Here is a 26,204-nt window from a genome sequence, read left to right as displayed (position 1 = left end):
TGTACTGTAAATGTATTTACAGTAATATTTATCATACTGTTAATGTCATAGTTATGTCAGTTTATGTCATTGGTTTTTCCCATTTGTCTTCCCCCTGTCATTTTGTGATCATTTGGTTTAGTCCTCGTTTGTGTTATCACCGTCACCTGTGTTTAATTATTAGTTACCCTTTATAAGTCTGTCTTTGAGTTCAGTGTATTGTCGGTCCTTAACGTGATTTGGATGTGTGTGAAAACCCTCTGTGTTCCTGCCTGTTCCAGCCTTGTTCATCTTGGAGAATTCTATTAAATATATTGTTGATTGTTAATCTCGTCTATCGTCTCGTCTCGTCCTGCACACACACCCGTGACAGAAGGACCGACCGCAACAGTTCACGGCGTTTAACCCCTGCGTTTTGTTTCCGTTTTGTATCAGTGTGTTTTTTTTTGTTTGTTTTTTTTTTCCCTATGGAACCCGCCGTCAGAATCATTCTTCTGGAGCAGGGGAATCGCTCTCTCGTGGACCACACCAGAGACTTCGTGCAACTTGTACCATTCACGCACTACCCGGACAGCTGTTTATGCACGTTTTATCGTAAGGGACTCAATGATACCATCAAGGCGCAGCTGTCCGGGGAGGGTCCGCGAGAGAGCATCGCCAATTTCATCGAGTGGGTGCTGGTGTCCAGTAGAGCTTCGTTGACCGCGGAGGATGACACCAGCCCCACTCAAGACCCAGAGCCCAGCCCACCATCACCCCGACACGCGGAGTTGGAGCCCGAGCGCACCGCGGAGGAGGAACTAGAGCCGCGAACGACAGAGCCAGAGTCCTCCACGGATGATCAGGTGCGTGAGCCGACCTCTACTACTGCGACGGTGGATTTTGACGTGGAGCAAGTGAGGGCAACGGAGAGCCCTGCCCACTGCACCACCGCTGAGGGTGAGATGGACACTAGCTCTGGGGAATTAACTATGGACGATAATTCTGATTTAATAGACTTTTTCTCGGATCTCATCGAAGATAACTCTGGTAACTTAATTGACTTTGATATGGAAATATCCGTCTGTCCTGTCTGCCCGGAATTCCCACCCACCCACCCACCCTCTGTCATCTGATGCCATGTTTGTCTGGCCGCCGCTGTCCCCTGACAGCCCCTCAGCTCACCCTCAGCCCACCACCTGTGCAGTGGGCTCGCCGCGGGGCTGCCAGCTTCCATCGGCGTCTCGGCTGGAGGATCCCTCAGCTCCGCCTCCAGCCTCTGAGTCCAGGACTCCGCCTCGGCCCTTCGACCCCGCGGTTCCACCTCGGCTCTCGACGCCCTCCTCTTCACCGTCGCCCGTCGATCCACCAGCTCCACCGGGCTCCATCGTCTTTCCGGCTCCGCCCTGGTCAGTCGTCACCCCATCGGCGCCTCAGGACTCTGCTCCTCCGGCTGTGCCTCGTCGCGCCGTCCCACCGGCTCCTTGGGACTCCTCCTTCCTGTGGGCACAGTCTCCATCCTCTGTCGCTCCGGCTCCGCCGCGGATCTCCGGGACTCCGCCTCCGCCTCGGGCGCCAGAGCCTGTTCCACCTTGGCCCTCCGGATCCTCGGCGTCACCCCGGATCATCGGCTCTCTGTCTCCGCCTCGGGCTCCTCCTCCATCTGCTCCGCCTCTGTCGGTCGGCCCCATGGAGTTGGCACGCCTTCGTCCACCATGGTTCCTCCCTCCATCGGCTCCACCATGGGTCGACATCACGGCTGCTCTCTGGGTCTGGCTCAACCTCTCCTGCTCCGGATCCCTCCTGTGTCCACCCTGGCTCCTCCCACCATCGTCGCCCCCTTGGACTGTCTTGTTTACCACTTGGACTTTTGTTTTGGTCCCCCTCCCGGGGTTGCGTCCTCCACCTAAGCCTCCTCCATGGACTCTGTTTTTCTGTTTTGCTGCCCCTCTTCTCTGTTTTCTGTTTTCGGCTGAAGCAGGGGGAATTACCGCTCGAGGGATACACGTTAATGTTTCAGCTCATAGCTCATACCACCAGCTATCCGGACGACGCGCTCTGTGCATTCTATGACGCAAGTCTCAATGCGTCGTGCAGAGCGTCGTCGTCCGAGAACGGCCCTCGAGCGGACTTCGCCGCATTTGTGGAGTGGACACTGGCGAGAAACAGACCCTCGTTCCCCGCCAGTTCCGTGGATAATCTCGCCAGTGCCACTCCGGACCCAGAGCCCAGCCAGCCACCCCGACCCGCGGATTATGAGCCCTTCATAGACGGAAAGCCCGAGCCCAGAGCGACAGCAGTGTGGAGTGCCGAAGGGGTCAAAACTGCTGATCAGGTGCGTGAGCCGACTATTACATCTGCGACGGTGGAGTGCTTTGTGGAGCAAGAGAGGGCGGTAGAGAGCCCTGCCCACTGCACCACCACTGGGGGTGAGCTTGAGCAACACTCTGGGGACTTAATAGACTTTATCACTGAAATACCTGTCTGCTTGGATTTCCCACCCACTCTCCCTCTTCTGCCTAGTCCTGAATCTCCGCTGGTTCCGCCCAGCCTACCTGAATTCCCGTTGTCGACTGTCTGTCCCCTTGCTCACCCTCAGCCCACCATCTGTGCGGTGGGTTCACCGCAGGTCTGCCAGTCTCCATCGGTGTCAAGGCTGGAGGATCCCTCACCATCGCCTCCAGCCTCAGAGTCCTGGACTCCACCTCGGCCCTCCGACCCTGCGGCTCCACCCCGGCTCTCTGCTCCCTCGTCTCCGCCGTCGCCCGTCGATCCACCAGCTCCACCGGGCTCCATCGCCCCTCCGGCTCCGCCCTGGTCAGTCGTCGCCCCACCTTCGCCTCTGGACTCCACTCCTCCGGCTGTGCCTCGTCGCTCCGTCCCACCGGCTCTGTGAACCTCCTCCCTTCCGTGGGCACAGCCTCGGTCCTCTGTCGCTCCGGCTCCGCCGTGGATCTCCGGATCTCCACCTCCGCCTTGGTCGCCAGAGCCTTGGGTTCCGCCTTGGCCCTCCGGATCCGCGGCGTCAAGATCTTCGGCTTTCCGTCTCCGCCTCGGGCTCCACCACCACCTGCTCCGCCTCCGTCGGTTGGATCCATGGAGTCGTCAGCCTCTCCTCCACCATGGCTCCTCCCTCCATCGGCTCCACCGTGGATTTACATCTTGGCTGCGGCCTGGGTCCCACCTGGCTCCTACTGCTCCAGCCCCCTCCTGTCACCTCCTTGGCTCCTCCCTCCGTCATCACCTCCATGGACTGTTCCGTCACCACCCTGGACTCCATCTTGTTCCCTCCTCCCGGGAGTCCGTCCTCCACCTAAGCCCCCTCCAAAGACTTTGTACTGTTTCCTTTTGTATGTTTGTCGGCACGAGGACGTGCCTTCCGGGAGGGGGAGGTAATGTCACACCCCCGGACTTTCTATTTGGTTTCTCCCAGTTTCCCCCGCAGTTCTGAGTGTTTTTGGTTTCTCCCTCATCGTCGACACCTGTGTTTGTAATTAGTCTGTGTATTTAAGGTGTGTGTTTTCCCCTGTACTCTTGTCGGTCTTTAATGTTATCCTGATGTTTCCTCTCCATGTTCCTGTGTCTGCCTGTTCCCATTGGATTTATTAAATGTTCGTTTTTCCCAGCCAGCAATGACTTGTGGGGCCCAGCTGGGTTAACTACGGGTTCCATGGGAACTGTGTGGGCATGGGCTTTGGCTGGGTGAAATCAGCGGTTCCCATGTAGGTTTTGTAGTATGAGTCCCACATAGGAAGCCCATATGAGCTGATTACATGGGTCACATAAGGGACAGGCATGGGCCAAGTGGGCATGGGTTTGATCTGGGAACACATATATGGGTCTTGCATGACATATTTATGGGCCAAGTGGGCATGGGTTTTATCTGGGAATGCATATATGGGTCCTGCATGGCATATTTATGGGCCAAGTGGGCATGGGTTTGAACTGGGAATGCATATATGGGTCCTGCATGGCATATTTATGGGCCAAGTGGGCATGGGTTTGAACTGGAAATGCACATATGGGTCCTGCATAGAATTTTTATAGGCCAAGTGGGCATGGGTTTGAACTGGGAACACAAATATGGGTCCTGCATGACATGTTTATGGGCCAAGTGGGCATGGGTTTGATCTGGGAACGCATATATGGGTCTTGAATGGCATATTTATGGGCCAAGTGGGCATGGGTTTGATCTGGGAATACATATATGGATCCTGCATGACATATTTATGGGCCAAGTGGGCATGGGTTTGAACTGGGAATGCATATATGGGTCCTGCATGGCATATTTATGGGCCAAGTGGGCATGGGTTTGAACTGGGAATGCACATATGGGTCCTGCATAGAATTTTTATAGGCCAAGTGGGCATGGGTTTGAACTGGGAACACAAATATGGGTCCTGCATGACATATTTATGGGCCAAGTGGGCATGGGTTTGATCTGGGAATACATATATGGGTCCTGCATGACATATTTATGTGCCAAGTGGGCATGGGTTTGATCTGGGAACGCATATATGGGTCTTGAATGGCATATTTATGGGCCAAGTGGGCATGGGTTTGATCTGGGAATACATATATGGGTCCTGCATGACATATTTATGGGCCAAGTGGGCATGGGTTTGATCTGGGAATACATATATGGGTCCTGCATGACATATTTATGGGCCAAGTGGACATGGGTTTGATCTGGGAACGCATATATGGGTCTTGAATGGCATATTTATGGGCCAAGTGGGCATGGGTTTGAACTGGGAATGCACATATGGGTCCTGCATAGAATTTTTATAGGCCAAGTGGGCATGGGTTTAAAATGGGAACACAAATATGGGTCCTGCATGACATATTTATGGGCCAAGTGGGCATGGGTTTGAACTGGGAATGCATATATGGGTCCTGCATGGCATATTTATGGGCCAAGTGGGCATGGGTTTGATCTGGGAATGCATATATGGGTCTTGCATAGAATTTTTATAGGCCAAGTGGGCATGGGTTTGAACTGGGAACACAAATATGGGTCCTGCATGACATATTTATGGGCCAAGTGGGCATGGGTTTGATCTGGGAACGCATATATGGGTCTTGAATGGCATATTTATGGGCCAAGTGGGCATGGGTTTGATCTGGGAATGCATATATGGGTCCTGCATGGCATATTTATGGGCCAAGTGGGCATGGGTTTGATCTGGGAATGCATATATGGGTCTTGCATAGAATTTTTATAGGCCAAGTGGGCATGGGTTTGAACTGGGAACACAAATATGGGTCCTGCATGACATATTTATGGGCCAAGTGGGCATGGGTTTGATCTGGGAACGCATATATGGGTCTTGAATGGCATATTTATGTGCCAAGTGGGCATGGGTTTGATCTGGGAATGCATATATGGGTCTTGAATGGCATATTTATGTGCCAAGTGGGCATGGGTTTGATCTGGGAACGCATATATGGGTCTTGAATGGCATATTTATGTGCCAAGTGGGCATGGGTTTGATCTGGGAACGCATATATGGGTCTTGAATGGCATTTTTATGGGCCAAGTGGGCATAGGTTTGAACTGGGAATGCACATATGGGTCCTGCATAGAATTTTATAGGCCAAGTGGGCATGGGTTTAAAATGGGAACACAAATATGGGTCCTGCATGACATATTTATGGGCCAAGTGGCCATGGGTTTGAACTGGGAATACATATATGGGTCCTGCATGACATATTTATGGGCCAAGTGGGCATGGGTTTGAACTGGGAATACATATATGGGTCCTGCATGACATATTTATGGGCCAAGTGGGCATGGGTTTGAACTGGGAATACATATATGGGTCCTGCATGACATATTTATGGGCCAAGTGGGCATGGGTTTGATCTGGGAATACATATATGGGTCCTGCATGACATATTTATGGGCCAAGTGGACATGGGTTTGAACTGGGAATACATATATGGGTCCTGCATGACATATTTATGGGCCAAGTGGGCATGGGTTTGATCTGGGAATACATATATGGGTCCTGCATGACATATTTATGGGCCAAGTGGACATGGGTTTGAACTGGGAATACATATATGGGTCCTGCATGACATATTTATGGGCCAAGTGGGCATGGGTTTGATCTGGGAACGCATATATGGGTCTTGAATGGCATATTTATGGGCCAAGTGGACATAGGTTTGATCTGGGAACACATATATGGGTCTTGAATGGCATGTTTATAAGCTAAGTTTGGTTTGAACTGCAATTTTACTAATTTACTAATTTTACAGAAAATAACTAACTTTTTAACAGTAGTTTTCTGTGATTTCAAATTACATTCATAACTTAGTAATATTACTAATAGTGGTGGGCCGTTATTGGCGTTAACGTGCTGCGTTAACGTGAGACTCTTATCAGGCGATAAAAAGAATATCGCCTTTAATCTATTCTCAAAGTTGGGTTGGGAACTGGGTCTAAACTACGCAAGATATCATGACTTTCACCTTGATATTTTAGTGTGGATGACGTATACCTAGCCACTGTAGGAGGTGAGAACGAGTCTTCAACCTGTGTGTATGCCTACTATGAGTGTGAAATGACCACATCAAACGAGACGTGCAAACATGGATGCACCTATGAAGCCGCCGGGTTTGCTTCAGGGCAGGTGCGTTTCTAGACCCTGCACGTGCCCCAGTAAAATCTCAAGTTTGAGTTATAATTTACTTTGATAATCCCAAAATAAAGACATTAAACTATATGCAACAACTGAATTGATGCTTCTAAAAGCAACGCAGTTTAATCGAAGACTATGCACACAGATATCCATGCCCGCACGCGTCTGTGTATTTAAGGGGAACGCGCACGTCGTGCAGCCTTTTGCGCAGAAGTACTTGGTTACACAAGTTTGTATAGTTAATTATGTTGTAAATGCAATTGTCAAGCAGTTTGTGATGCATTTTGGAAACAGGAGATGAGTGCCTGGTCTAATGTGCCACCTGGCTTGAGAAACCCATTCTCAAAGACTACCTTTTAGTCATTATTTGGGTAGCACACATATTCGGATAGCCTTCAGCAGAATTCAAATTAGCCATTTTAATCTAGATTAATCTAGATTAATTTCAAAATTACAGTGAGATTAATCTAGATTAAAAAAAAATTATCTATGCCCACCACTAATTACTAACAATATCTGTAAACGAACAACTTGACTGTTATTTTAGGTCTTATATCATTAAAGGCAAATTACATTTTTTTTCTTTTTTATACAGGAAAATTACTTTTACAGTATTTTTTGTGTTATTTTAAATTGTTAAAAACTTTGTAAAATTACAAACAATATCTGTAAATTAACAACTTAACTATTATTTTAAGTATTATTCCATTAATGACAAATTACAGGAATTCTTTTTTTTTTTTGCAGTATTTTTTCTGTTTTCTTAAATTACTTACACATTGACATAAAATTACAAAAACAATCTGTAATTAAATAATGTAGCTCATTAAGGTTTATGTCTATACTAACAATTTAATGTTCTTTTTGTACACTGTGTTCCAAATTATTATGCAAATTGGATATAAGTGTCATAAACATAAAAACAAAATGGTTTTTCAATTAAACTCATGGATGGTCTCATGGCTCTTTGGGTCACTGAAATGAATCTCAGACACCTGTGATAAATAGTTTGCCAAATGAGCCAATTAAAGGAAAATTACTTAAGAAGGATGTTCCACATTATTAAGCAGGCCACAGGTTTCAAGCAACATGGGGAAAGAAAAAAGATCTCTCTGCTGCCGAAAAGTGTCAAATAGTACAATGCCTTGGACAAGGTATGAAAACATTAGATATTTCACAAAAACTTAAGTGTGATCATTGTGCTGTGCAGATTTGTGGCTGATTCAGAGCACAGACTGGTTTGTTCAGGAAAAGGCAGAATGAGGAAGGTTTCTGCCAGACAAATTCATCAGATTAAGAGAGCAGCTGCTAAAATGCCATTACAAAGTAGAAAACAGGTATTTGAAGCTGCTGGTGCCTCTGGAGTCCCGCGAACATCAAGGTGTAGGATCCTTCAGAGGCTTGCAGTTGAGCATAAACCTACTATTCGGCCACTCCTAACTAATGCTCACAAGCAGAAATGGTTGCAGTGGGCCCAGACATACATGAAGACTCATTTTCAAACAGTCTTGTTTACTGATGAGTGTCGTGCATCTTTGGATGGTCCAGATGGATGGAGTAGTGGATGGAACATGTCCCAACAAGGCTGCGACGTTAGAGGTGGCGTTTTGGGCCGGAATCATAGGGAGAGAGCTGGTAGGTTCCTTTAGGGTCCCTGAAGGTGGGAAAATGACCTCGGCAAAGTATGAAAATGAGAAACTCATTGTGTGGCCCCCATCCTCCCCTGACCTCAACCAGATTGAGAACCTTTGGAGCATCCTCAAGCAAAAGATCTATTAGGTTGAGAAGCAGTTCACATCAAAACAGCAGCTCTGGGAGGCTATTCTGACATCCTGCAAACATATTCAATCAGAAACTCTCCAAAAACTCACAAGTTCAATGGATGCAAGAATTGTGATAGTGATATCGAAGGGGTCCTATGTTAAGATGTAACTTGCCCTGTTAGGATGTTTTTGATTGAAATAGCTTTTGATTTCAGTAAATATGACCACCTAATGCTGCAAATTCAGAAAATGCCAATTTTCAGTTCTTTACAACCTATAAAATGTTTTAACTCTGTTGTAATTTGGAACAGTGCATTTTCAGTTTTTTATTTTTGAAATAAATACTGTTATCATTAGGAGGTTTTTTCAATAAAATTCAAATTATGCCCTATGGTTGATGACTTAAAAAATTATACTGACTGTCATTTGCATTGACTAATTATGAAAATCGGAGAAAGATATCATTTGCATAATAATTTGGAACACGGTGTAATTTGAAAGTAAATCTTCTTAGTTTTTATTTAGATGTATTTTACATTAAAACTCTGTAATTCTAAAAAAGTAGAATATGTATAAAATAGAAAATCAGTCTTAAAATCCACAAATCATGTAACCATGCAATAAAAATGCATTTAATTTTTTTTTTTTTATAAAGAAAAAATTAACCAATAAAGAATGAGTGTATAATTTATTTGCATTAGTCGTGTCAAAAAGCAATACCACAGTAGTCCAAATGACAATACGTTTGCAGTCCTCTCTGGTGGAATATACAGTAGGATGATAATTTAGTGTGGGAAGCATAATTGCATAATTCAAGTTGTTAAATGCTGAAAAAGCTATAGCGAATTCACTATAGCTCAGTTGACGCGCTTTCTTATTTAAATCACGCATTACCGGCTGAAAGTGAAACACCGCAAATTGTAATCTATGACGGTAGTGGCGACAGCCAATGAGCGTTTGATTATCGCTGCCTTTGATTATTCTGGCCAATGACTAGTAGGGAGCCGTTTCCCGGTTAAATTTGAATATGCTGATCGGCTTCTGTTGCAGTCTGTTTCGGTCGTTCCTCTAGCAACGACTTTCACGTGGATTATTTGTAGTACCCCAGAGTGCAGTCTGGACGATGGGGCGGGGTGACACTTTTGGGCGGAGCTACACGTGTCGCCCCGCCCACCTTAACGTTTATTGGTTTAAAATAAAGATGATCTTATTGGTGCATAGAAGTGTGACGCTATTACAGATTATTGGTGCATAGAAGTGTGACGCTTTGGGCAGGCTGGGAATGCGGAAGAACACAACAGACGTATAAACTTGTTTATAAATTTTGCGTTCATTGTTGCGATTCCACAGTATTCCATTGAAGTAGAAATACGAAAAGAAAAGAAAGAATGGTCTAATTCACAATCACTCCCTCAACAGCTGTAGTAGATGGTTCGTTACTCACTGTTTTTTGTAAGTTAATGACACAGTAGTATAAGTATGGTACGCAATGTACCTTAAAATCACACACACACACACACACACACACACACACACACACACACACAGAGAGAGCAAACTATAGCGGACATGTCACCAGTCTCACTGTAACCGTGAGTTTCCGTTAGCCCCTACGAAAATGATTACTCTCTCTCTCTCTCTCTCTCTCTATATATATATTTTTTAAATACATATATTTTTTTTACTACATATACGGCTGTTAAACTTAACTTATCATACAGATTATTGCTCCAAAAAGCCATGGTAATCACAAATTAACCATGGTTTTACTATAATAAACTTATAAGGGAGCATATATACATGCTCTTAAGAACAAAACGAAGTCTGTCACTTTTTCTTTATTACATAAACTCCAAACTGCTTATTAGTTAAACTTCATGCCTGTTATAGCAAGTGACATTACATTATCAAATGTAATTACAGCAGAACGTATTTTATGCAAACCTTAAAGAACCAAGGTACCTTATATGCACAATGAATGAAGCCTATGTTTTTTTGTCATACACATTTGCCACAGCTTTTCATTAGAACACTATACATTTTAAAGTTTAACTTGCATCAATTACTACATCAAAACCAGGTCATCTCTCAATTCCCATTCTGTACAAGTTTTATGAGTTTAACGGAAATTCATGTCCTGCAGCAAAAAAACAGTCCTGCGAGCAAAATCCTGTACAACGATCTTCGGAGTAAAAGCCCAGCAATTCCCCTCGTCTTCCTCTTCCCCTATACCCTGGTGGATAGGACTTGAAAAGGTCCAAGCATTCCGAGCATTCCCTGATGCTGTACATCTGTCTGAATTCTTCACAGTAGTCCTGAGAGAACATCTTCCAGTTGACCACACCTTAAAATGTAAAGACAAAATATAGAAAAGATATAAGTGTGGAGATTCAAGTTTAAATGTCACATACCACAAATTTCAAATCCAAGAAATGTGCATTGAACAGGAAAAAACATCTTACTGTCTAGCCAGGCAAAGTGTGCTGCTTTCCGAAAACTTTCATTTGTGACCACATCCCTAAACCAACTGCACACCAGTGAAAGGTTCAAATATGCAGCATCACCAGTTACTAAAACAACTTCCTTCAGGATCTCGGAAATTATTTCATTGGGAAGCTGTTGAAACAAAAAAAAAAAAAAAGTTTTATTTATTCTTTGGATATAAATGTTGTTGACAAAAATATAAACCCTGGTTCAGACAAACCTGATAAATTGTTGTCATAACTGCATGCTCTGAATAAAATAAGAAATAAATAGATTAATATTCTCTTATAACGATAATATTAAAATAAATATCCATTTAAAGCTCCAACACACATTAGCCGAAACTAGAAACCAGCAAGATACCAAAACAAACATGCGGCCGATTGTTTGCATTTTTTTTTTAAACCAACCATTGATGTTTTACAATAAGTGATACATTGATCCTAATTATTTTGTGTCAGGATTGCATTAGTGACATTCAGTAACATCTGTATTTTTTAAGTCAACGAATGTAAATGTCTGCACTGATAATGGCCCTGTCCCAAATGGTACCCTTAGCAGTAGTGGTCTTCCTATGTCTTCCTTCCTCCGCACTTTCGCAACACAATGCTGCTTTGACTGTCGGGAAAAGTCTGCTGCGGAGCTCGCATCAGTGTGGGCTTAGCAAAAGTGTGCATTAAGGGCACACTGCTGTCTGAAAGTGAGTTGAGCTAAAATGTTTTTAAATGTCTTTAATGCTGATGTTAACTGAGATATATATATAGATATATATATATAGATATATATAGAGATGAGTGGTCAAATGCAAAGATGGAGTTTATCTGAGACTGGATAGAGAGTCAGCACCATGAATCATTATATATATATATATAATGATTCATGGTGCTGACTCTCTATCCAGGCTCAGATAAACTCCACCTTTGCATTTGACCACTCAAGCTCTAGTTGGCCCGCTTTGTACCAAGGTATTCATTGAACCAGAAACCCTTGGCCGTCGACCCAGAGGAAGCCCCAATGAGGCACGATCAAGCCCCAGAAGTGGCAGTGGAAACATGGCTATTGGACGACCAATATAGTACATAATCTATCAAATTTCATATCTGAAAAACTTTGTAGCTGTAACAATTATAAAATTATTAGTTCTACCAGAAAGACTCGGGAGAATTTATACTATACCGATTACATTTATGTAGAAGCTCAGCAAGCAATCCGGTTCTTTGGCGTAGGCCCCGTTCAAAACTCGCATTCCGAGGGTACGGAAACAGCGAGTCCCGCCTGAAGACGAAGGCGGGGGCGCCGCTAACCCCCCCGCGGAGTCAGGAAAGGGGCCAACTGGTGATGGTGAGGATTGAGGAAGACAATCTGAGGTCTTCGTGAAGAAGGGGATAGCCTGATTGATGGATGTGGTAATAGAGGGATGACCCAGCTTGGTAGAATAGAGGAGTTGGAGGAGAGATTCCATCTTGGTGGAGGTGGGGAGGATGGAGGTGCTGGAGCAACAGCATCTGCGAACTCAGACATGGTAAGCGCTACCCCTTAAAGCTACAGTAATGATATGATTGGAAGATGAGGAGGTAATTAGTGACGCGAACGATTGAGTCTTCCTGCCAGAACTTGCGCTAGCTTCATTTCTACCAGAAAGACTCGGGAGAATTTATACTATACCGATTACATTTATGTAGAAGCTCAGCAAGCAATCCGGTTCTTTGGCGTAGGCCCCGTTCGAAACTCGCATTCCGAGGGTACGGAAACAGCGAGTCCCGCCTGAAGACGAAGGCGGGGGCGCCGCTAACCCCCAAAGATAGGTGGACTTAAGGATCCACCAGAACGGGGCCCACCCCCAAAGGACGGTTTTAAAATTACCTTACGGTCGTGAATCCTGGGGTTCCTGGCTTAGATGGAGAAAGAAAGAGAACAAATTAGATTTAGATGAGTGCCATTAATGGTTAACTTAAATGAACCACTAGCTGTTTTTTTTTTGAAAATGAACATATGCTCCTGGTATCCTTGATTGCGACGTGAAACAGGGCAATCCTTTGATAGAACGCATGGACCACGGGCATATTTTGATAGAACACATGGGCCACAGGCCATCTTTTGATAGAACGCTTGGGCCACAGGCCATCTTTTGATAGAACACATGGGCCACAGGCCATCTTTTGATAGAACGCTTGGCCACAGGCCATCTTTTGATAGAACACATGGGCCACAGGCCATCTTTTGATAGAACGCTTGGCCACAGGCCATCTTTTGATAGAACACATGGGCCACAGGCCATCTTTTGATAGAACGCTTGGGCCACAGGCCATCTTTTGATAGAACACATGGGCCACAGGCCATCTTTTGATAGAACGCTTGGCCACAGGCCATCTTTTGATAGAACGCTTGGGCCACAGGCCATCTTTTGATAGAACGCTTGGGCCACAGGCCATCTTTTGATAGAACACATGGGCCACAGGCCATCTTTTGATAGAACGCTTGGGCCACAGGCCATCTTTTGATAGAACACATGGGCCACAGGCCATCTTTTGATAGAACACATGGGCCACAGGCCATCTTTTGATAGAACACATGGGCCACAGGCCATCTTTTGATAGAACGCTTGGGCCACAGGCCATCTTTTGATAGAACGCTTGGGCCACAGGCCATCTTTTGATAGAACACATGGGCCACAGGCCATCTTTTGATAGAACACATGGGCCACAGGCCATCTTTTGATAGAACGCATGATTGAATACACAGCCCTCTTTTGATAGAACGCATGATTGAACACACAGCCCTCTTTTGGTAGAACGCATGATTGAATACACAGGCCATCTTTTGGTAGAACGCATGATTGAATACGCAGGCCGTCTTTTGTTAGAACGCATGAATAAATACACAGGCCGTCTTTGGATAGAACGCATGTCTTTTGGTAGAACGCATGAATAAATACACAGGCCGTCTTTGGATAGAACGCATGATTGAATACGCAGGCCGTCTTTTGGTAGAACGCATGAATAAATACACAGGCCATCTTTGGATAGAACGCATGATTGAATACACAGGCCATCTTTTGGTAGAACGCATGAATAAATACACAGGCCATCTTTGGATAGAACGCATGATTGAATACACAGGCCATCTTCTGATAGAACGCATGGGCCACGGGCCGTCTTGATAGCTTTGGTATTTATAATTACGATAGCGCATGAAGGCAGCATAAGCTGCAGCCACTTGAACCTATAGCGTGAACAGCTGTTTGACAGACGTATAACCCGCAGGCCATCTTGCTTTAGTAGCTAGCCATGCAATTCGTGAGAGTGCCAACCGCTTTGGCAAAACACCACCACCAGTAGAAAAAAAATAGGATTTACCTAGATCGAGGCTGGAGAGCTTGCTGGGCTTCGAGGATGGAGGTACGGGAGCGATGGCATCGGTGAGCACCGCGGGTTCGTGTCGGCGCTCGGCCGCTCGGCTCTCTCCGGCTCGGGTTGGCGCGTGTAGCGCAAGCGCGCTGGCGATCAGAGCCTCATGCCGCCGCTTGAGCAGCTCGAGCTCACAGATTCGCCAGACTGGGCTCTAGCCGCTGCTTCTGTCTACCGCCGCCAGCGAGACGACGGTACATTGTTACGACTCCTGCACCACAAACACATCCGCAGAGGAGGAGAACCGCACGGTTCACGTTAAACTATGCCGACAGTCGTTTTTAATGAAGTAACCATGGTATCCGTGATAAATCCTGTCAGTTTGAGAGAGTTAACAGCTCCGCTCCTTGCAACTGCGGCTGGAATCCAGTTTCACGGCTGTGTGCTGGAGCAACAGCATCTGCGAACTCAGACATGGTAAGCGCTACCCCTTAAAGCTACAGTAATGATATGATTGGAAGATGAGGAGGTAATTAGTGACGCGAACGATTGAGTCTTCCTGCCAGAACTTGCGCTAGCTTCATTTCTTAATGAATGTATGTGCACAATAAATTACCTGCTTTGTCTGAATCTCCCGGAAGACATTGCCTTTTGTATGGTTGAGCGCTAAAAGAACAAATGACAAGAGGTAGGTAGGTACATTGGTAGATCTAGTACACATAATATAGTAATGTTTAGGGATGTAACGGTATCAAAACTTCACGGTACGGTAATACCTCGGTATGAATGGCACGGTACGGTATTTATTGAATCATTTACAGGAAAAACAAAACTAATGAAGAGACACGAAAAAAGTGCCAGAAGTGTTTATTAAACAGTTTACATGAACACTGAACATATCAATGGCATACACATTTGCCATCTATCTGTAAACTTTGAAACAGAAACTTTAGTAACTATTTAGTAACACAAAATTATTAAAGCATGTAAAAAACAGTCAAATCAGTTTAGCTGAATGAGTTGTCTGAATCTAGTTGTCTGCTTGAAATAAGATTTTTTTTCTTACCCCATTGACAGATTATTTAGCTTGTTTTAAACAAAAACTCACTTAATTTTGACTGGTTATACTAAAAACAAGACAATAATTTTTACTTGTCTAGAAAATCCTTCTTGATTTAATAATATTTAGATATTTTGGCTGAAACAAGACAAAATTCTAAGTAAGAAAAGCATTTTTTTGCAGTGCAGTAGGCTCTAATGCCTTTCTTTCGCATTAAATCTTTATTAAAAACAATCCTTAAAAAACTTTTCTACCTGGACAAGTGCATCTATTATGTTGCCTAGTTTATTTAAAACGGCACCTTTCCTTATTTTAAACCTAGCCAAAAAGCCACGTGTTGACTGTGAAATTTATATGCATTTATGGTACATTTCCGTGTCAATCCATGTTAATTTTTACAGCGAACAATGCACTGTAACATTAATTCAGCGCAGACAGCGCAGCCAAAAATAGACTCGGTCACGGTGCCGAAACGATCGCTGCGCTGCTGCAAAGGCACCGCTTCTAGGACGTACTGCCGGACAGCAACCGCGTGCAGTGTGAACGCTCCAATCCGTTAACATGGGTGCTGAAAAGAATATGTAACGCATACGCACTTCAGACGGAGCAGGTTAGACCATTTCCATCTCTGTTCCTTGCTGCTACAGTCTCTAGCGACAACAGACCGCAATAGATGATGGCCACGCCTGGGCTGATGGGAAATGTAGTTCCCGCTACCTCCCGTTCGCTCCATTCGCCTGAGCAAACTTTTCTCAGAAGACCTATTGTTTTATCGAGTCATGCGACCACGATAGTGTCGAAAAAATGTGTTATTGCGGTACGACGGTATTTACAATACCGTTACATCCCTAGTAATGTTTAATGTAGGAAACATGCAAACAGCTACATACATTTGCAGAGTGAAGTTATCCAGTATAAGAGCACACCACCACCTCCTGATCAGGGGCATGTCATCCTGATTTTTTTTTTAAAATAATAATAATAATAATAATAATAATATACACAATAATTATGGATGTCTGTTTATTTAACTTGAAGGATGTAATGAGGTAATGACATACCTCTGTGAAATCAAATCGGAGCCCCAAAGCCATGTATAGAGTGTACTGTTACAATTCATAAAGTGCAAAAAAATGAGCAGGGTATAACTTACAGTAATTAACTACAATAATAATTAAAATTGAACCTACCATCAGTATGTAGATCCCGCAGTTGTTCCCACCTGCCTGCTTCGGTATTCCCTGTGGTTTGGATTAAAACAAGTACATACATTTACATTCACAGATTTCCATCACATCCGTACACATTATACTTTGTGTAATGAAATAGACTTTTGTTTGCATTTAAATGAAATGTTTTACTTCAAATGTAATGGCAGTTTTCTCTGTCCACTCTCGGTTGTCAATGAGTTTTGCAATGCTCCTGTAAAAAAAATAATAATAAAAAAATATATATTTGTTTAGAGATGTAGTCCTTAATGTTAACTAAACTATTTATCTATATTATACTATCTTATATCTATATACTATCTTTGCAAACAAGGGTCATACCTGTGGTTTGTTGATGCATAACTGTTTATGCACAAAAAATTCAAGTGAACACAAAATATAAGGTAATGAACAAAATGGTGGAAACAAAAAAGATTACAGTTTAAAACAGAACCACTGTAATCTCTGAACACATGCTGAACATTTCTAAAACCTGAAAGTGTCAATGTATGGTCCAAATGCTGCTTGTTGCATAGAATCGAGAAAATACATTTCTCTGGTCTTTGGTTTCATAATCTGTAAAATGCACAAGCAATGCTGTACACAAACATCTCTGTAATGTTTTTTATGTAATGAATGGTAATTCAAGTAAATTCAAAATGAAGTAAATTCAACAGCACATTGTTTAGTACACATTAGATTATCCTTTAGATTATTGGATATTGATTAAATTACAACTTACTGTTAACTTAGTCCTCATATAAATTCTAATACTTACACACAGCAGCCAGTGGCCAGGTACCCAAGCTGGCAGAACCACAAGGTCTGTTTGGCTGACATTAGCCTAAAATTTATGTAGAAACATATCAGAGCCTAGGAACTATAATGTTCTTTATATTCAGCTATAGTAAAATCTTTCACCAAACTCACCGGAAGGGACAACTCTGGGAAACAAGAGAGTGGTGGAAGCCAGGTTGCTACGACGTAGGAATTAGCAACATACACACTGATATCCTGTAATGAAGAAACAATTATCAGATGCATACAAATGTATCCGGTTTTCAATAAAATCTTCGAGACTGATACCTTACCCTGCGGAAAGCGATGTGCTCGATGATTCGTAGGCAACAGTTCAAAATCTATAATTTTTTTAATAAAAAAAAATAAAATCAGTTCATTTGATATTTTTCCATCTCATTTTACAAATAAAAAAATATTTTACCGTTGCTTCAACTCCTTCTGACAATCCTAAGGACAAAAAATCGGAATGCAGCAGCACAGTGGACCCCACAGAAACAATACGTTCCTTTGGGTCACTATTAGGGTCCAATACACTTACAACCTGAACAAATGAAATGAAAAAGCATGAACTAAGATCATGTTTTAAGAATTTTAGCATGGCCACAAACGAATGACTACCATTTTCTGAAGATGTTCCGGTAATTGTTGGATTGGATTTTTGGATTTTTTTTTGGATTTTTATGGTGCAAAATATTTCTTGCAAGGAATATGTGGGATGATGGTTTCATCATGTTGAGGATGTAGTTCTTTTTCTTCATATCTGAAAAGAGTTGCTCAGCTGTCTGACTGTTTATTTTTCCTGCAAGCTCCGGGACAAGGCCAATCTTTCTCAAGGAATCCCTAAGATCCTTACTGTTGTTCTGATGGAACACATCAGACAAGACATAATAGTCACATGAACCAGTAACAGGATGACCATCTTGATCAGCTGGTTCTTTCCTGTGGTTAAGCCATGGCAAACTGACTTTCAAGTCATTTTCTGATGCCTTCTTGATATTTTCTTCAGATGGTTGCAGTAATCGACCCTCAAAAGGATTAAATAATTTCTTTGAACGATGGTTTGCATGCGAGGCTAGTCCCCTTGGGTAGTCGTACACAGTAACATTGGGAACATGTTTCCATGAAAGCAGGAGATCAGCATAATCACGAGGGCTCTCTGCTCTGATGTTAAACTTCACAGAGTACACAACCCCAAAAGGGCAGGTTATAACAGCCCAGCCACCTAAGTGAAAGACATGTCAATTCATAATCCATGAATACTCAATATGTCAATCTTTATACATTTTTATAATTAGAGATCTTAAAATTGACAAAAATCATATCGCCTCAATTTGAACAGCAAAATGATTATGTAAAAAAGAACTGTTATATCAATACTTTTATGCCACCCTAATACATAACTGTACAGGCTGACTTACCAGATGCACCCCACACTTTTTCAAAAACCTTGTTGTAGGTGACTCTATTTGACATCCTCTCTTTTAGTCGGATAATTAAATCCATTTTAGAACCTTTGTGATCTATTCCACATCCCATACAAAGAGCCCTTATTTCCTCAACCTAGCCAAAAAGAAAAATTGTAACAAAATTATTACACATCATGACAAAACATCTCAATTAAAATATTTTTGTGATGGAACAAACCATACACGGAGATTTAGCAGCTCATCTGCAAGCCTTTCTTCTGTAAGTGGTACGTCATCCTCAGATGAGTCTTGTGACACATGAAGCTTAGCGTACTCTGTGTTGAGAACGATGTTGGATGATCTGGTATGAATACCAATCCATGGCGCCCAAAAGCTGTAGCTTGGGGGCACAACGAAGGGGTTCCTCATCCGACCTAATAATTAAAGAGAAAGAAGTTAAACTGCGGTTAAAGAAAGAAACTTAGGTAAAAGGCTGTATATCTGAAAAGTGATGCGAGACATACTTGTATAAAAACCTCGGCTTATCATCTCTACTGTTACTGCCTCCCAAAACTTCTCACTATCCACGTAGCCATCATAATTTGGTGGAGGGGGGTCAATTTCACTAACTACAATCAATTAATAAAATTAAACAAAGACTATAGTATTTCAAAGTAGGATATATTTAGATTACATTAATTTACATTTCAATTTATGCATGAATGCAATTTATGCCCATGAAATGATAGGATTATGGAAATGTAAAAAAAAAAAAAAAAAAAAAAAAACTTTACAATGTGGATGTGATTGAATAAATATATTTTGTGAATAAATTAATAAACTATAGTTATAAATAAACATTTAAATATATCAAACTATAATGTTTAAACATACCAGGCATGCCAAAGGCTCCCTTTTTGTGGAGATCCATGACGACTACACTTGGGTAGTGCCCACAAGTGACACAATTGTAATGATAATCCAGTTCTGTCATGGCCTCAAAGTGCAAATAGGCTTGTAAAACAAGTTCATTTTTAGGAAAAGGCCCACCTTCAATTGAATGTAATGTTTCCATTACCCTACTTACTGCCGTACTATTCTGGAATTAAACAAGATAAAAAATACATTGAATTAATTAATTGAATGAAAAAAAACCAGCGACTTTAAAAGTTCATAGGAAAACAACGCATTGGGATTATGACATACCTGTACTGAGTTTCTTAGGAACATGCACAAATGCAATGACAAAAGAATGTGGTCATTGAAATTATGTATTCCATCTGACCACTCTTGGTACCTATATACCATTTCACAGTGTGGGCACTGTCTGTAGTAAGTAGATATGCCTAAAGAAGTAAATAAATGCATGAATCTAAAATATCCATAAAAATATCTGAAAGCACATCTTAATGTAATATTACAATAATCAACCATACCTTGGATTACACCAGAAAATGTCACTATCTTGGCATCTTTTGTGATGAGTCTTGGATCACTTAAGCTTTCAGCTGTGCACTTGGTACATTTTAATTCTGTGGGCACCAGATGCCTTGGAAAGCACTGGTTGGACTTTATATCTCTGGAATGATCTAGTAATGTCTTGGGAAGCTCACTGGGAAGTTTTTTGTATGCCATCATGTAGTGGATCATTTCTTTGATGTTTGAGTCAGATGGTGGATAGCTGGTGTTGGCATCCTTTTTTCCTTCAGGTGATTCAGGAGGAACTTCCTCCACACTTTTCACCTTCTTGAACAACTCTTTCTGATGGTGAAAGAGATGCCACTTTGAAACAGCCTTGTGAATACAAGATTTCCTTGGCATTGAGCAAGGGCAGTACCAAGAGTTTTTCTTAACATCATACGAGACCATTACTCTGCCAAGTCTGCTGTAATATGAGCGTTTTTTTTCAAACACAGACACATGCAATTTGTTGAGTTGGTCTCCAATTTGTACAGACACTGACAATGGAACTCCTTCGGCCAGAGTTTCCTTCTTCAGATCAATTAACTGGTGTTTCCTTGCATCTCCAAACCACTTCTGGTCAACCATCATACACAATGTTTCTTCTGCAAGATCAGTCTGTATTTGACCAACACGTGGACAATAGGATAAAGACTGCAAGTGGTCACACTCAAGTGGCAGAATACCACTTCTGTGGGCAAAGTCTCTGGTAACACAGCACTCATCCAATTCACACTCAGACCTTTGTGACTCTCCCCAGGTATTTTTCAGGACATGGATTGGAGTGGATGCACCATGGAAAGACTTTTCAACAGCAAAAATTCCATTTTTGCCATCAACACACTGGCATCTTAAATACCTTTTGGATGATACAGTCTCCCTGCATTCAGTGTGTCATCTTTGGATGTGCTTTCTTAAGTTGTTTTTTAATAATGTCAAATTACAGTGCACACACACAACTGTATTAGGCTTCACATTAGCAGTCCTCGGACCTTTTTCTTCTGCTACTGAAGTTGCTTGAAACAACATGTTTAAAGGTCAGTCTTTACTACTGCACTTCACACTGTGTGCATAATTATTAGGCACGTTGATATTGTGGTCATGTTTTTTTTCCAAGCACATTTGACCAATTCCAAACCACATCAATCTTAAGAACTACTATTCATTTTGTATTTAAATAATTATAAGTGATATATAATTGTCCATGAAGGCTGGACGTGAAAAACTCCTTATATTCAGGTGCACACAATTATTAGGCACATTTTCTTTTACTGATAAAATTAGCAAAAAAAGAGATTTACCTCAGACTGAAAAGTTAAAAACTATTAAATGCCCATGAGAAGGATGCAATACTAATGCAATACTGGAATTTGCAAAGTTAAGGCATGTCCACCGGACAGAAAAACGCTCGTTGCGTCTGCATTGTCAGAAAAAACAGAAGGAGGAGAAAAGATGCATGTTAATTGCAAAAAAAGTAAGAATTAATGTTAAGAATCAGATATGAAACCATCAGGAACCATTTAGTCTCCAGTGCCACCGTTTTCCAGAACTGCAACCTACCTGGAGTCTCCAGATGTGCAATGTGTCAGGTTCTCAAAGACTTTGCTTGGGCAAAAAATCCTAAAAAATGACCCTCAATTAATAAGAATAACATTCTGAAGTGTTGTGAAATACATAAAGACTGTTTTTTAATAGGCTTCATAGACAGATGAGTTGAGAGTGGCTCTTGAAGGACCAGCACCACATCCTCTTGTAGCACTCTTTCGAGTTTATCCTCCAGAATCTGGCAGTAAATGTTGGGACTTCAGTTTTAGTCCATCTCCTATCCTGAAATGTCTGTCTTGCAGAGATGGACCAAAATTAACTCTTAAAACTTACTGCCAGATTCAGAAAAATATATTTTTGAAAGAGTGCTACAAGAGGATGTGGTGCTGGTCCTTCAAGAGCCACTCTCAACTCATCTGTCTATGAAGCCTATTAAAAAACAGTCTTTATGTATTTCACAACACTTCAGAATGTTATTCTTATTGAGGGTCATTTTTTAGGATTTTTTGCCCAAGCAAAGTCTCTGAGAACCTGACACATTGCACATCTGGAGACTCCAGGTAGGTTGCAGTTCTGGAAAACGGTGGCACTGGAGACTAAATGGTTCCTGATGGTTTCATATCTGATTCTTAACATTAATTCTTACTTTTTTTGCAATTAACATGCATCTTTTCTCCTCCATCAGTTTTTTCTGACAATGCAGACGCAACAAGCGTTTTTCTGTCCGGTGGTCATGCCTTAACTTTGCAAATTCCAGTATTGCATTAGTATTGCATCCTTCTCATGGGCATTTAATAGTTTTTGACTTTTCAGTCTGAGGTAAATCTCGTTTTTGGCTCATTTTATCTGTAAAAGAAAATGTGCCTAATAATTGTGTGCACCTGAATATAAGGAGTTTTTCACTTCCAGCCTTCATGGACAATTATATATCACTTATAAATAATTAAATACAAAATGAATAGTAGTTAAGATTACTGTGGTTTGGAATTGGTCAAATGTGCTTGGAAAAAAAATATGACCACAATATCAACGTGCCTAATAATTATGCACACAGTGTAATGTTACTAATGTTTTAAAATCACTGTGCATACTAACTTTTATACAGTATATTATATTAGGGTTGCAGCAGTATGACAGTTTCATGGTTAAAAGAGAGTTATATCTCACACATTTGCTTAAAGTACTGTAATGTACTATTGCTCTATATCAAATCTTAAATCCAGAGATCAAGGTTTTAGCCCATGCTATTTTCAGTAGATGCCCAACTTAACGCTATTTACTGAATCCCTTCCATCCGTAAACTGTGATGAAGTTTGTTTCTAGTCAAAAATATAGCAAAAAGAGGTGGGCAGAATATCCAAAAGCTGTATGCAAGTAAAAGTACTCATAGAAATAATTACTTAAGTATATGTAATGTTATTTATTGTTATTGGAGTAGGAGTAAAAAATGATCCAATGACAAATGATTTTTAACAATATTAGATATTTAAAAATGACTCTCACATTTTACTGAGCAGGACCAGATACCATTAAACCACGATAATTTCTGAAACTGTTTCTGTACTGTGAAAATATCATACCAGTGCAACCCTGAGTAGTACAAGTTTACAAGTCGGTTACCTGTAGAACACTGAAGTTCAGATTCAGGTGTAACTGCTGGCTTGCTCCCATTATCCATTAGGTTTTTGGTCTTCATGTTTGGAAGAGATTCTTATAAAGCAATAGAGATATTACCAGATACAACAGATCACTCGACATGGAGAGGATTATGCCAAATAAATATGTGACATTTTGTTTTTGTCAAGAAGTCTGACCTTTGTTTGAAGAAGCGGAAGTTGTCGATGTGGGATCTTGTCTTTTTGCTGCATCACAAAACCTCTCCACTTTCAATGCAGGGCTCTCTCTAATGCAGGATTCAGCTCCAAACCTTTGTGCTACTGAGCTGCACTCGTGCTGTATGCTCAGACCCACTACAAAATCAACAATTATTCATAAAAAATATTGAGAAATTATTAATTCATTCAAACTTTAACAATTCAGTAATTTATTGCTCTCTATCTCAAAAAAAAAAAAAAAAAAAAAAATTAAACATTGCTTTAAGAAAATGAAACATATTGCTTTTGTATAAAAGAACAAGTTCTTCAAGATTCAATTACCTGTGTCTTTATTCATGACATTCTCAATATGCATGTCTGAAGTAACTCCTGGTTCAACACAAGGCTCATGGTGGCTTAATATGTGGGTCATTAATTGTGACTTATTAATAACGGTGTTCTCACAAAAGCAGCAGTGAAAATGTGCCTTTTCTCTGCACTGGTTGCTGCATTTGACAATGAAGAAATCTGAAAATGAATTAACTAAGCACATTACAAAGCGAACTTAATTTAATATGGTTATAGTAATTATTTAATACAAATCATCAATTTGGAAAACCAAACCTTTGTATCTTACTGCGGTCTCAAAATGTCTACGAACATGGACATGAACCATGTGCGAAATACTGTTCGTATAGTGACAAAATGGGCACAGTTTAAGAGTGGACTTCATATAAACTTCATGTTTTGCTCTGGTTACGACGGTGTGGTGCCCCATGTTTGTTAAAAAAGTGGGGAATCTCACAAATTCTAAGAAGGAAAAAAACAAACAAAGAACAGTTTAATTATATCATCTGAAAGACACTGGGATATGCTTAAGCAATTATTCCAGATTTGATTCTCGAACATCATGTTACATTTTTAAATATATTTATAAATCTACACAACCATTTTTCCCTTACCAGTTGGAATCGCAATCAACGTAGAGTATCGTTCGTTCGTTACTGCATACTGTTGCTGCCGCCGTGCCGTTCATCACAAACTGCCCCCTGGGGGGTCGGAGAAAAATGGCAAAGGCGGGAACAGAAAAATAGGGGCGGGGCGACACGTGTCGCTCCGCCCAAAAGTGTCGCCCCGCCCCATCGTCCAGAGTGCACTCTGGGGTTACTCGATTATTTTACGTCTGACTGTTTAATTCATATTTTGAGCGAGTTTTGGTTGTGGGATGAAGATTGAGAACAAACAAACGCGAATATGGACTTTTACCAGCAGCTAAAGATCATGCAAACTGCAAAAGGTAGGTATGAGGGGCCGTATAGGCCATAATTATTGAAAGGCCTCTTACAAACACTAGTGAAACGAAAAACATTGATAAACCTTAGTGAAATTCATTCATATGCATTACTGAAAACCTCTTACAAACACTAGTGAAACGAAAAACATTGATAAACCTTAGTGAAATTCATTCATATGCATTACTGAAAACCTCTTACAAACACTAGTGAAAACCTTGATAAACCTTAGTGAAATTCATTTATACACATAACTGAAAAGCCTCTTACAAACACTAGTGAAAACATTGATAAACCTTAGTGAAATTCATTTATACACATAACTGAAAAACATCTTACAAACACTAGTGAAAACATTGATAAACCTTAGTGAAATTCATTTATACACATAACTGAAAAACATCTTACAAACACTAGTGAAAACATTGATCAACGTTACTGAAATTCATTCATATGCATTACTGAAAAGCCTCTTACAAACACTAGTGAAAACATTGATAAACCTTAGTGAAATTCATTTATACACATAACTGAAAAACATCTTACAAACACTAGTGAAAACATTGATAAACCTTAGTGAAATTCATTCATATGCATTACTGAAAAGCCTCTTACAAACACTAGTGAAAACATTGATAAACCTTAGTGAAATTCATTATACACATAACTGAAAAACATCTTACAAACACGAGCGAAAACATTGATCAACGTTACTGAAATTCTTTCATGTGCATAACTGAAATGAGTCGAGATTTCAGTAGATGATGAGAGCTAATTTCACTTGAAACGGAAGCTGTGTCAACACTTCCGCTTAATTTGGCGCGTCTGCTTCATGGAGGTATGTCCGAAGTTCTAAAAATTTTAAAACATTTTATCGTTTCAAGTACTATTTCGAATGTGGGAAGACACGGCACGCACGATGTTACAGACATAGATATTTATACGTAGATACCCCATTGGACCGCTCCAAGCACGTAGATGCGTCTGCCATTTTGCAGCGATCAACTTGACGTCATTCGCCATACTATAGGTTCGCAGACCAACAGCTGTGCAGGACTGTGGCATTTCGAATATTCAGTGATTACTATGGTCAATTACATAGATCTATGGGTGAATGACGTCGAGTTGACCGCTACAATATGGCTGGCGGCTTACGCATACGGCCCATAGAAACAGTCGCTAATGAGGAATCTATGTATATATACATCTATGGTTACAGAGCTCGCCCCCGGCTGATCCGTCATGGCTCTGTGACCGACCGCGCAGCGAGGACGTGTTCGCTTCGATTCGCTGACAGCGCGGGGCGAACATTTATGGTGCGTTCACACCGAACGCGACTTGCGCGGAAAAAACGCGCTATTCGCGCGTAGTTGAACGCTTGAACATTTGAGTTTACTCGAGCCATTCACGTGGTAAAA

At 41.6% G+C, this 26,204-nt stretch overlaps 1 protein-coding gene, 1 long non-coding RNA gene and 1 pseudogene across 2 annotated transcripts; all 3 read right to left on the bottom strand.

Moving 5' to 3' along the window:
* Positions 1-10,295: 10,295 nt before the first annotated feature.
* LOC141333647 (uncharacterized) lies at positions 10,296-17,622 on the bottom strand. Its single transcript, XM_073838704.1, has 11 exons — positions 17,559-17,622; positions 17,398-17,481; positions 17,246-17,311; positions 16,621-16,681; positions 16,450-16,500; positions 16,321-16,365; positions 16,150-16,214; positions 14,816-14,865; positions 11,073-11,101; positions 10,831-10,984; positions 10,296-10,712 (listed from the first exon to the last, which is right to left on the bottom strand). The coding sequence occupies exons 3-11, from the start codon at positions 17,305-17,307 to the stop codon at positions 10,480-10,482; spliced, it is 750 nt and encodes a 249-aa protein (XP_073694805.1). The 5' UTR covers positions 17,308-17,311; positions 17,398-17,481; positions 17,559-17,622; the 3' UTR covers positions 10,296-10,479.
* Positions 17,623-17,882: 260 nt separating this feature from the next.
* LOC141332952 (uncharacterized) lies at positions 17,883-21,164 on the bottom strand (annotated as a pseudogene).
* A 2,384-nt stretch (positions 21,165-23,548) lies between these two features.
* LOC141332731 (uncharacterized) lies at positions 23,549-24,536 on the bottom strand. Its single transcript, XR_012355362.1, has 4 exons — positions 24,457-24,536; positions 24,119-24,304; positions 23,837-24,022; positions 23,549-23,650 (listed from the first exon to the last, which is right to left on the bottom strand). It is a non-coding gene; the product is annotated as an uncharacterized lncRNA (long non-coding RNA).
* Positions 24,537-26,204: the final 1,668 nt, after the last annotated feature.

The sequence above is a fragment of the Garra rufa genome, chromosome 4, assembly GCF_049309525.1.
Source record: "Garra rufa chromosome 4, GarRuf1.0, whole genome shotgun sequence".
NCBI classification, from domain to species: Eukaryota; Metazoa; Chordata; class Actinopteri; order Cypriniformes; family Cyprinidae; genus Garra; species Garra rufa.
The sequence above is the reverse complement of the archived record's forward strand: the minus strand, read 5'-3'. Positions and strand labels throughout refer to the sequence as shown.